The following is a 12,852-nucleotide window of genomic DNA, read 5'->3' as shown; positions in this document are numbered from 1 at the left end:
TGATCTATGACCCCCTCTGCCTCCCGAATGATCCGAAGTTCATCCAACTCCAGCTCCAGTTCCCTAACACGGTCTTGGAGGAGCTGGAGATGGGTGCACTTCCTGCAAGTGTAATCGGCAGGGACGTCGATGGCATCCCTCACCTCATACATGTTGCAGGAGGAACATTGCACTGCCTTCACTGCCATGCCTAAGAGGAAATGGGAAGAGATTGAAAAGGAAATTTGAAACGAGGAATCAGATAATTGGGCGGGGCGGCACAGCTGCCTCACAATGCCAGGGACCCAGGTTCAATTCCACCCTCAGGTGACTGTATATTGGAGCTTGCACGTTCTCCCTGTATCTGTGTGAATTTCTTCCCACACCGAAGTTCCTGTTCCTGTGCTGTCTGACTTCATGTGCAGGTTAGGTGGGTTGGCCATTGGAGCTGTATGATTACAGGGATAAGGTGCAGGGGATGGGTCTGGCTGCCATGCTCTTCAGGGGGTCAGTGTGGATACAATGGGCCAAATGTCCTGCTTCACACTGTAGGAATTCTATAAACACTTGAAGGGAAAACATTTGGTCGGAAAAGAGCACAGAAATGGGCTTAATTGAACAGCTTTTATTTAAAGAGCCAGGACAGGCCAGAGGGGTAGAATGGCCTCCTTCAGTGCCGTGATCCTACACGTGTTGACAAAGGGGAAAAAAACTGATTGCAGAAAGAGGTAAAGGTCAACTGTCTCGGCACTGGTTTGTCAGTGGTTGCCATGGCAAAAGCTAGCAATGGTCATTGTCTTGTCAGAAGATTTCAGACATTTCATTGCCTCTTGAAAACACTTAGAAGGCCATCGCTCAGAGATCGAAAGGGCAGCGTGTCAGAGGGTGAGGAGTTTTACAAAGCTCCTCCTCTCCCAGTGCACAGGCTGACTCGGCACGCAGAGATGGCATGGTTTGGAAATCTCACAGCTGGTCAGTTAAGAGGAAGCAACTCCCCCACCCCACACTCTGGCCAAATCTCTGCCTCATAATTCCGCAGACTGAGTAGGATTGATGTGGAGAACATAATTCCATTTGAGGGGTGTCCAAAAATATATCAGAACCTCCCCCTCCCCCCATAAATAGCAGACAGTCACAAATAAATTCAATGGGAAATTCAGAGGAAACCTTTCCTACTCAGAGAATGGTTAGAAGTTGGACTCGTTCCCACAGACAGTAACTATGTTGGATAGCATTGACAGATTTAATGGGAAGATGGATAAATGCATGAGGAAGAAGAGAGCAGAAGGATAGTTGATCAGATGAGATGAAAATGGAGCAAGAGGAAGTTCACGATGAACAGAAACACTAGCATTGCCCACAGGGCTGAATAGCTGTGGTTGTGATATAGAAACAACATGATTTAAATTTCACACCCCTCCCCACTGCAAGCAATCAACAAATGTTCCATAGTGTGTGTGGGGGTGAGAGAGAATGTGTGCATCTGTTTGTGTGTGTGTGTGTATCTGTGTGTGTGTGTTTTTGTGTGTGTGTGTGAGTGCGTGAGTGCGTGAGTGTGTATGTGTGTGTGTGTATCTGTGTGTGTGTGTCTGTGTATGTGTGTCTGTGTGTGTGTCTGTGTATGTGTGTTTGTGTCTGTGTGTGTGTGTGTCTGTGTATGTGTGTTTGTGTCTGTATGTGTGTCTGTCTGTATGTGTGTGTCTGTATGTGTGTCTGTGTGTGTCTATGTCTGTGTGTATGTGTGTGTATCTGTGTGTGTGTGTCTGTATGTGTGTGTTTGTGTGTGTGCGTGTTTTTGTGTGTGTGTCTGTGCCTGTGTGTATGTGTGTGTATCTGTGTGTGTGTGTATGTATGTGTGTCTGTCTGTGTGTTTGTGTGTGTGTGTGTGTGTGTGTGTGTTTTTGTGTGTAGCCCTAATTCTCACTCTCTCCCCAGTTCCCCATCTTCTCTGCACACTTTCTGTTCCCACTCCACTTGTTAATCCTGGGCCTTGTTGTGGGGGTGTAAACAGACCCAGGGTTACAAAGGCTGGGCTGCACTTCTTTCACAAACTTCAGGATACACTGCTTGCTCCCACTTTGGCCCATCCCATACCCCCCACCACTCACTATTCCCATTCCTGATTCAAACCTGACAGTGTACTTTACTGACATCAGTAAGGGATGGGTCACACAAACAGACCTCAGTCTGCCCTGACACAATACCCCCTAACCCCTGCAGCATTCCAGCCGTTTCTCCACCAGTTTGTTCCATTTTCGATCCCCTTTGATCCTTCCGAATTGATAAACTCAGTCCATTCCAGGCCCAAATGGTGATTATAAGGTAAAAACAATGACTGCAGATGCTGGAAACCAGATTCTGGATCAGTGGTGCTGGAAGAGCACAGCAATTCAGGCAGCATCCAAGGACAGGCAAAATCGACGTTTTGGGCAAAAGCCCTTCATCAGGAATAAAGGCAGAGAGCCTGAAGCGTGGAGAGATAAGCTAGAGGAGGGTGGGGGTGGGGAGAGAGTAGCATAGAGTACAATAGGTCAGTGGGGAAGGAAATGAAGGTGATAGGTCAGGGAGGAGAGGGTGGAGTGGATAGGTGGAAAAGGAGCTGGGCAGGTCGGACAAGTCCGGACAGGTCAGGGGATCGTGTTGCTGGAGGTTAGAAACTAGGATGAGGTGGGGGAAGGGGAAATGAGGAAACTGTTGAAATCCACATTGATGCCCTGGGGTTGAAGTGTTCCGAGGCGGAAGATGAGGCGTTCTTCCTCCAGGCGTCTGGTGGTGAGGGAGCGGCGGTGGAGGAGGCCCAGCACCTCCATATCCTCGGCAGAGTGGGAGGGGGAGTTGAAATGTTGAGCCACGGGGCGATTTGGTTGATTGGTGCGGGTGTCTCGGAGATGTTCCCTAAAGCGCTCTGCTAGGAGGCGCCCAGTCTCCCCAATGTAGAGGAGACCGCATCGGGAGCAACGGATACAATAGATGATATTAGTGGATGTGCAGGTAAAACTTTGATGGATGTGGAAGGCTCCTTTAGGGCCTTGGATGGAGGTGAGGGAGGAGGTGTGGGCACAGGTTTTACAGTTCCTGCGGTGGCAGGGGAAAGTGCCAGGATGGGAGGGTGGGTCGTAGGGGGGCGTGGACCTGACCAGGTAGTGACGGAGGGAATGGTCTTTGCGGAAGGCGGAGAGGGGTGGGGAGGGAAATATATCCCTGGTGGTGGGGTCTGTTTGGAGGTGGCGGAAATGTCGGCGGATGATTTGGTTTATGCGAAGGTTGGTAGGGTGGAAGGTGAGCACTGGGGCGTTCTGTCCTTGTTGCGGTTGGAGGGGTTGGGTCTGAGGGCGGAGGTGCGGGATGTGGATGAGATGCGTTGGAGGGCATCTTTTTAGGGAACATCTCCGAGACACCCGCACCAATCAACCAAATCGCCCCGTGGCTCAACATTTCAACTCCCCCTCCCACTCTGCCAAGGATATGGAGGTGCTGGGCCTCCTCCACCGCCGCTCCCTCACCACCAGACGCCTGGAGGAAGAACGCCTCATCTTCCGCCTCGGAACACTTCAACCCCAGGGCATCAATGTGGATTTCAACAGTTTCCTCATTTCCCCTTTCCCCACCTCATCCTAGTTTCTAACCTCCAGCAACACGATCCCCTTGACTTGTCCGGACTTGTCCGACCTGCCCAGCTCCTTTTCCACCTATCCACTCCACCCTCTCCTCCCTGACCTATCACCTTCATCTCCTTCCCCACTGACCTATTGTACTCTATGCTACTCTCTCCCCACCCCCACCCTCCTCTAGCTTATCTCTCCACGCTTCAGGCTCTCTGCCTTTATTCCTGATGAAGGGCTTTTGCCCGAAACGTCGATTTTGCCTGTCCTCGGATGCTGCCTGAATTGCTGTGCTCTTCCAGCACCACTGATCCAAATGCTGATTATGTCTGCCTCAACTCCCCGATTGTACTCTTTGCTACCTTCCCCCACCCTCCTCTCTGGCCTATCACCTCCATCCCCACCCCATTCACCTAGTGTACTCGTTGCTACCTTCTCCCTAGCCCCACCCCCACCCCCTTATCTCTCCACCCTGGAGGCTCCCTGCCTCTATTCCTGATGAAGGGCTTTTGCCTGTAACATCGATTTTCCTACTCCTCGGATGCTGCCTGACCTGCTGTGTTTTTCCAACAACACTCTGATCTGAACTCCAGCAGGGAATCCCACAGTGTGAGGAATTTTTCCCTGGTCTTGCTTCTGAATCTCTAGCATTCAAACTTGTATCTCTCTTGTTCTACTATGTGAAACATCCTTTTGTTAATCTTAGTTGTAGAAAATTATGAGGGGCATAGTCAGAAAGATATATTTTCCCTTATCAATGACCAGGGGTTGTTGATTTACAATAAAGGGCTGGAGGTTTTGCGAGTATTTAAGGAAGAATGTTTACACCCAGAGAGTGGTGAGGATCTGGAACTTCCTGTTTAAAAGGGTGATTGAGACAGGAAGCCTTGAGATATTTAAGAAGTGTATAAATGAGAACTTGAGGCACCAACGAAGACAACGTGAAAACAACAAATGCTGGAAATCATGGCGGGTCAAGCAGTATCCATGGAGAAAGAGCAAGCTAATGTTTCAAGTTCTTCATCAGAGCTCTGACCCAGACTCAAAATGTTAGCTTGCTCTCTCTCCATGGATGCTGTCTGTGATCGCCAGCATTTGTTGCTTTCAGGACAGATTCCAGCATCTGCAGTAATTTGCTCCTCCACAGAATACAAACTCCCAGGCCACGTACTGGAAAGTGGGAATGGGGTAGATCAGTGTTTGGTGCCTGGAACAGACAAGATGGGGCCAAAGGACTTTTCTGTAGGCTGTAAAATTCTGGGACATAATCACTTCTATTATATCACTCAATTATCTCCTCGTACCTAATGAGAAAACCATTTGGTTCTCCAGGGACTGCTTTATAGTTTTGACTACCCACCAGCCAGACAACAACTGAGTGAAACTAAAACAGTGATGTTTGGGAAACACTCAGCAGGTCTGGCAGCATCTGCAGAGAGAGAAACAGAGTTAATGATTCAGGCTGGTCACCTTCAATCACAACCCACTGCAATATCTATTCCTCAGACCGAGATCCCATTGAAGTGTATGAATGTGACATCCGGTACCTATTTTCTGATAGACCCAAGATTCTGTTAGTTTCTGATTTTGTTTTAAGTTACATTTATAGAAACCATTCAACAAACAACAAAACATCTTTCTCCTGAGCGAAACAAAGCAGATAGCCTGAATAAGTCAGGAGTCGAGAGTGCATTGCTGGAAAAGCACAGCAGGTGAGGCCACATCCGAGGAACAGGAGAATCAGGTTTCCTGAAGAAGGGCTCCGGCCTGAAACGTCAATTCTCTTGCTCCACGGATATTGCTTGACCTGCTATGCTTTTCCAGCAACACACTCTCGACCCTGATCTCAAACCTCACTTTCTCCTGAAAAGTCAGGATCTGATTGGTGCATTACCTCCACAGTTCATGATCTTCCGGACGGTTGTGGTGGAGAGAATATTTCTGCTCCTCAGGAAATCGGCGATTTGTCCACCGATTGGGACAACGATGGTCATCACCATATGAGGCACAGCCGATAGTATACCCACCTGCCAGGAAGAAGGTTAAATACTGTACTTTTATCACTTCATGAGGCTCAATGATGTTGGAACAATTTGGATTTGCTGAGTGACTCCAACTCTTACTCGTGTTAGGTGTGCTGTGTAGATGCCTCCACATCCAAAATCAATTGTCACAATTTTCAATTGTTTGTTTAATCATAGAGTTACAGTTATGACTTCCCTCCACAACCCCTCTTCATTCAGGGCTCACCCTGGGAAAGGGTATCTCTACACACACCCCATTGTAGAATAGTAGAGCACGGGAGGCCCCGTTTGGCTGATTTTAAAAAAAACACAATCCAACACATCCCATTTTCCTGCCCTTTCCCATGTGGATCCCTCAAATCTTCTCCTCTTCTAGGACATCTCCAACTCTCCATTTGCAAGTTATTACTGAATCTGCTTCTATTGCCCTTCAGGTTCAGACTGCAACAACTTAGTTCTGGAGATGAGTCATATTGGACGCAAAACGTTAACTCTGTTGCTCTCTCCATACATGCTCCCAGACCTGCAGAGTTTCTCAAGCACTTTCTGTTTTTATGCCTCAACTCCCCAGTCTGTTTCTTCAATCAATTGTGCCAATGCTCACTCTGTGGCAGCAGTGTATACCACCTAGTGTGTATCAACACATCACCCATTCACCTTCCAAACTGTCAATCACTACCAACCAAGACAAGGGCAGCTGATACATGGGAACACCATCCCTTGAAATTTCCCCTCCACATCACTCACCATCCCGACTTGGAAACATTTTGGTGTTGCTTTAGTGTCACTGGGTCAAAATCCCCTCCCTACGGGCATCGTGGGTCTGCCTACAGCACATAGAGTCATACAGTAATAGAGATGTACAGCATGGAAACAGACCCTTCGGTCCAACTCGTCCATGCCAACCAGATATCCGAACCCAATCTAGTCCAACCTGCCAACACCCGGCCCATATCCCTCCAAACCCTTCCTATTCATATACCCACCCAAATACGTCTTAAATGTTGCAAATATACCAGCCTCCACCACTTCCTCTGACAGCTCCATACACTTACCACCCTCTGTGCGAAAATGTTGCCCCATAGGTCTCTTTTATATATTTCCCCTCTCATCTATCAGCCTCTGATGCTCCAGGGAAAACAGCCTCAGCCTGTTCAGCCCCTCTCTATAGCTCAAATTCTCCAACCCTGGCAACATCCTTGTAAATCTTTTCTGAATTATTTCAAGTTTCACAATATCTTTCCGATAGGAAGGAGACCAGAATTGCATGCAATATTCCAACAGTGGCCTAACCAATGTCCTGTACAGCCACAACATGACCTCCCAACTCCTGTACTCAATACTCTGACCAATAAAGGAAAGCATACCAAACGCCTTCTTCACTATCCTATCTACCTGCTACTCCACTTTCAAGGAGCTATGAACCTGCACTCCAAGGTCTCTTTGTTCAGCAACACTCCCTAGGACCTTACCATTAAGTGTATAAGTCTGGCTAAGATTTGCTTTCCCAAAATGCAGCACCTCGCATTTATCTAAACTCCATCTGCCACTTCTCAGCCCATTGGCCCATCTGGTCAAGATCCTGTTGTAATCTGAGGTAACCCTCTTCGCTGTCCACTACACCTCCAATTTTGGTGTCATCTGCAAACTTACTAACTGTACCTCTTATGCTCGCATCCAAATCATTTATGTAAATGACAAAATGTAGAGGACCCAGCACCGATCCTTGTGGCTCTCCACTGGTCACAGGCTTCCAGTCTGAAAAACAACCCTCCACCACTAACCTCTGCCTTCTACCTTTGAGCCAGTTCTGTATCCAAATGGCTAGTTCTCCCTGTATTCCGTGAGATCTAACTTTTCTAATCAGTCTCCCATGGGGAATCTTGTCAAATACCTTACTGAAGTCCATATAGATCACATCTACCACTCTGCCCTCAACAATACTCTTTGTTACTTCCTCAAAAAACTCAAAATTCCCTCCTTAAGGGCATCATGGGTCTACCTAGAGCACATGGACTGTAACAGTTCAAGAAAGCAGCTCACCCCCACCTTCTCAAGGGCAACTAGAGACGGGCAAGAAACACTGGCCCCGCCGGCAACACCCACATTCCATGACTTAATAAAAACAGTTAAATCTCTGGCCTTAGATTGCTGACGTTCCCCATTCAAAGTAGTTCTTTATCTGATAAACATGAATCTATTGAATCTCCCCCATTGAAATGCAAAGAAGTTAATTTTTCCTCTTAACGAGCCCCCAACTTTGAGAATGTGACAAAACATATTGATGAAGGTAGAGCAGTGATGTGGATTTTAGCAATGTGTTTGATCAGGTTCTCCCGGTAGGCTCATTCAGAAAGTAAGGAGGCATGGGATACAGAGATGCCTGTCCGTCTGGTCACAGAGTTGGCTGGTCCATAGAAGACAGAGGGTGGTGGTAGATGGAAAGTATTCAGCCTGGAGCTCGGTGACCATGGTGCTAAGCTGCCTCCCTGCAGTTCACCCACAGTGCTATTCCAGGTCAACAGGATTATGTGTGCCATTGTTGTTTCCAGGGTCTTGGTCATTCCATTTTGTGGCAGCATTTAGGAGCTAACCACTTTACTATGGTGTCACACGTAGGTCGGACCAGGTAAAGATGGCAGATTTCCGTCCCTAAAGGACATTAGTGAGCAACTTTGGGTCTTTACAACCACTAATAATGGTCACCATTAGACTGGGTTTTATCCCTACATTTATTATTTAAATTGAAGGTGTCTAAAGTCATGAAAGTTGATTGTCAACCATAGTGCTTCCTTTTTATACCTTGGATGCTAGAATCCCTGACTAACCCCTCCAAACACCTAATTGTGAACTATAAATCTTTCCCAGTCTTGTCAAAACCTGAGCAGAATCAGTTTGCAGTATATTTATTTCCATTGAACTAAGGGACTTGTCAGACCCCAACACATTAAAGATGTTCTCAGCATGTCCAAGAATGTAGGGAGGCTGTGGAGAAGGTAGCACTGACAGGGAATACTTGCGGACACAGAGATGGGTTCAAGTGTGTATACTTCAACGCAAGGAGTATCAGAAATAAGGTGGGTGAACTTAAGGCATGGATTGGTACTTGGGACTACGATGTTGTGGCCATCACGGAAACGTGGATAGAAGAGGGACAGGAATGGTTGTTGGAGGTTCCTGGTTACAGATGTTTCAGTAAGATTAGGGAGGGTGGTAAAAAAGGACGGGGTGTGGCGTTGCTAATTAGAAATGGTATAATGGCTGCAGAAAGGCAGTTCGAGGGGGATCTGCCTTTGGAGGTAGTATGGGCTGAAGTCAGAAATAGGAAAGGAGCAGTCACCTTGTTGGGTGTTTACTATAGGCCCCCCAATAGCAGCAGAGATGTGGAGAAACAGATTGGGAAACAGATTTTGGAAAGGTGCAGAAGCCACAGGGTAGTAGTCATGGGCGATTTCAACTTCCCAAATATTGATTGGAAGCTCTTTAGATCAAGTAGATTGGATGGGGCGGTGTTTGTGCAGTGTGTCCAGGAAGCTTTTCTAACTCAGTATGTAGATTGTCCGACCAGAGGGGAGACCATATTGGATTTGGTACTCCGTACCGAACCGGGACAAGTGATGGGCTTGTTAGTGGGTGAGCATTTTGGTGATGGTGACCACAATTCTGTGACTTTCACCTTGGTTATGGAGAGATATAGGTGCGTGCAACAGGGTAGGTTTTACAATTGGGGGAAGGATAAATACAATGCTGCAAGACAGGATCTGAGGAGCATAAGTTGGGAGCATAGGCTGTCAGGGAAGGATGTCATTGAAATGTGGAACTTTTTCAAGGAACAGATACGACGTGCCCTTGAAATGTATGTACCTGTCAGGCAGGAAAGAGATGGTTGACGAGATGGGAATCTTGGTTGACGAGGGAGATTGAATGTCTAGTAAAGAGGAAGAAGGAGGCTTACATAAGGTTGAGGAGACAAGGTTCAGACAGAGCGTTGGAGGGATACAGGATAGCCAGAAGGGAGCTGAAGAAAGGGATTAGGAGAGCTAAGAGAGGGCATCAAAAATCTTTGGCGGGTAGGATCAAGGATAACCCCAAGGCCTTTTATGCGTATGTGAGAAACATGAGAATGATGAGAACGAGGGTAGGTCCGATCAAGGACAGGAGTGGGAGACTGTGTATTGAGTCGGAAGAGATAGGAGAGGTCTTGAATGAGTACTTTTCTTCAGTATTTACAAATGAGAGGGACCGTATTGTTGAAGAGGAGAGTATGAAACGGACTGGTAAGCTAGAGGAGATACTTGTTAGAAAGGAAGATGTGTTGGGCATTTTGAAAAACTTAAGGATCGACAAGTCCCCCGGGCCTGACGGGATATATCCTAGGATTATATGGGAAGCAAGAGAGGAAATTGCAGAGCCGTTGGCAATGATCTTTTCGTCTTCACTGTCAACTGGGGTGGTACCAGGGGACTGCAGAGTGGAGAATTTTGTGCCCCTGTTCAAAAAAGGGAATAGGGATAACCCCGGGAATTACAGGCCAGTTAGTCTTACTTCGGCGGTAGGCAAAGTAATGGAAAGGGTACTGAGGGATAGGATTTATGAGTATCTGGAAAGACACTGCTTGATTAGGGACAGCCAGCACGGATTTGTGAAGGGTAGGATTCCTGAAGAAGGGCCTGTGCCCGAAACGTCGAATCTCCTGTTCCCTGGATGCTGCCTGACCTGCTGTGCTGTTCCAGCAATAAAGTTTCAACTTTGATCTCCAGCATCTGCAGACCTCACTTTCTCCTCGAAGGGTAGGTCTTGCCTTACAAGTCTTATTGAATTCTTTGAGGAGGTGACCAAGCATGTGGATGAGGGTAGAGCAGTGGATGTAGTGTACATGGATTTTAGTAAGGCATTTGATAAGGTTCCCCATGGTAGGCTTATGTGGAAAGTCAGGAGGCATGGGATCATGGGAAATCTGGCCAGTTGGATAGAGAACTGGCTAACCGGTCGAAGTCAGAGAGTGGTGGTAGATGGTAAATATTCAGCCTGGAGCCCAGTTACAAGTGGAGTTCCGCAGGGATCAGTTCTGGATCCTCTGCTGTTTGTAATTTTTATTAATGACTTGGAAGAGGGAGTCGAAGGGTGGGTCAGTAAATTTGCAGACGATACGAAGATTGGTGGAATTGTGGATAGTGAGGAGGGCTGTTGTCGGTTGCAAAGAGACTTAGATATGATGCAGAGCTGGGCTGAAGAGTGGCAGATGGAGTTCAACCCTGTCAAGTGTGAGGTTGTCCATTTTGGAAGGACAAATAAGAATGCGGAATACAGGGTTAACGGTAGGGTTCTTAGTAAGGTGGAGGAGCAGAGGGATCTTGGGGTCTATGTTCATAGATCTTTGAAAGTTGCCACTCAGGTGGATAGAGCTTGGTGTATTAGCGTTCATTAGCAGAGGGATTGAATTCAAGAGTCGTGAGGTGATGTTGCAGCTGTACAGGACCTTGGTAAGGCCACAGTTGGAGTACTGTGTGCAGTTCTGGTCGCCTCACTTTAGGAAAGAGGTGGAAGCTTTGAAGAGGGTGCAGAGAAGATTTACCAGGATGTTGCCTGGAATGGAGAATAGGTCGTACGAGGATAGGTCGAGAGTGCTAGGCATTTTCTCATTGGAACGGCGAAGGATGAGGGGTGACTTGATAGAGGTTTATAAGATGATCAGGGGAATAGATAGAGTAGACAGTCAGAAACTTTTTCCTTGGGTACAACAGAGTGTTACAAGGGGACATAAATTTAAGGTGAAGGGTGGAAGGTATAGGGGAGATGTCAGGGGTGGGTTCTTTACCCAGAGAGTGGTGGGGGCATGGAATGCGCTGCCTGTGGGAGTGGCAGAGTCAGAATCATTGGTGACCTTTAAGCGGCAATTAGATAGGAACATGGATAGGTGCTTTAGCTAGGACAAATGTTCGGCACAACATCGTGGGCCGAAGGGCCTGTTCTGTGCTGTATTGTTCTATGTTCTATGTTCACTGTCAAGCATGTAGCCAACCTATCTCGTGGATATTAGATGCAGGTAATCCACCAGGCAATGTGAATCAGGCATTCCCTTAATGACAAAGCCAGCTTCCAGACTGAAGTGTAAATGAAACAGAAGGTTCGCCTCTCACTCACCTTGCTGATCGGGAAACCAAATACCTCCTCAAAGTAGGCAGGCTGGCTGATGAGCAGCAGGTAGAAGGTCCAGCTCCTGCAGAAATTGGCCACAACAATGGCGTAAACGGGCATGGAAGTGAAGAACTTTAACCAGGGGGTCCTGAATTTCTGGGAGAGAATCAGAGAGAGGTTACAGTCAGTCACCATACATCCGTGCAACGAACCAACCTGCCTAGAGGAATAGTTTCCAGTTAGGGAAGGATTTTTAAAAAGTCTTTATTTATTCACAGAATGAGGGTGCCACTGGCTAGACAGCATTTATTGCCCATCCCTAATTGCCCAGAGGGCAGTTTAAGAGTCAACCACATTGCAGTGGGTCTGGAGTCACATGTAGGCCAGACCAGGGTAAGGATGGCAGTTTCCTTCCCTAAAGGACACTAATGTACCAGGTGTGATTTCCCAACAATCAGAAAATGATTCATGGTCATCATTAGACTCTTAATTCCAGATTTCTTTTTATTGAACTCATATTCCACCACCTACCATGGCAGGATTTGAACTGGGGTCCCCAGTTTAACAGCCCAGCAATAATACCAGTAAGCCATATGCTTCCCCACATCTAATTGGAGTAACAGTGTGAAACAAAGAAAACTAATGTCTGTTCACTGAAGACACAATGCATTGACTTTACAAAGGAGTTTTAGATTAGACTAGACTCCCTACAGTGTGGAAACAGGCCCTTTGGCCCAACTAGTCCACACCGACCCCCCCGGAGAGTAACCCACCCAGACCCATTCCCCCTAACTAATGCATCTAACTGTATTGGCAATTTAGCATGACCAATTCACCTAACCTTTGGACTGTGGGAGGAAACCGGAGCACCCGGAGGAAACCACGCAGACATGGGGAGAATGTGCAAACTCCACACAGACAGTCACCTGAGGTTGGAATCAAACCTGGGTCCCTGGTGCTGTAAGGCAGTAGTGCTAACCACAGAGCCACCATGCCACCCCAAAATAGAGCTTCAATTAAGCACAGTGAGCCTGAAGTGATTTGAACAGGCAACCTTCTGATCTGGAGTCAGACACGCACCTGTTGCGCCACAAGCCCACGTGTCTGAA

At 47.3% G+C, this 12,852-nt stretch overlaps 1 protein-coding gene across 1 annotated transcript in view; it reads right to left on the bottom strand.

The window, feature by feature from the left end:
* LOC122559331 (vesicular glutamate transporter 3) overlaps positions 1 to 12,852 on the bottom strand; it is an 85,572-nt gene that overhangs the window by 14,961 nt on the left and 57,759 nt on the right. Inside the window, exons 8-9 of the mRNA XM_043708722.2 lie at positions 11,750 to 11,899; positions 5,476 to 5,608 (exon numbers count right to left, since the gene is read on the bottom strand). Coding sequence (XP_043564657.2) covers positions 5,476 to 5,608; positions 11,750 to 11,899 — 283 coding nt within the window. The remainder of the gene's footprint in view (positions 1 to 5,475; positions 5,609 to 11,749; positions 11,900 to 12,852) is intronic.

This window comes from Chiloscyllium plagiosum, unplaced genomic scaffold, assembly GCF_037043375.1.
Source record: "Chiloscyllium plagiosum isolate Xiang-an unplaced genomic scaffold, Cpla_swu_hap1 HiC_scaffold_19, whole genome shotgun sequence".
Lineage (NCBI taxonomy): Eukaryota > Metazoa > Chordata > Chondrichthyes > Orectolobiformes > Hemiscylliidae > Chiloscyllium > Chiloscyllium plagiosum.
Note: the sequence above shows the minus strand (reverse complement) of the source record. Positions and strands in the feature narration are given on the sequence as shown.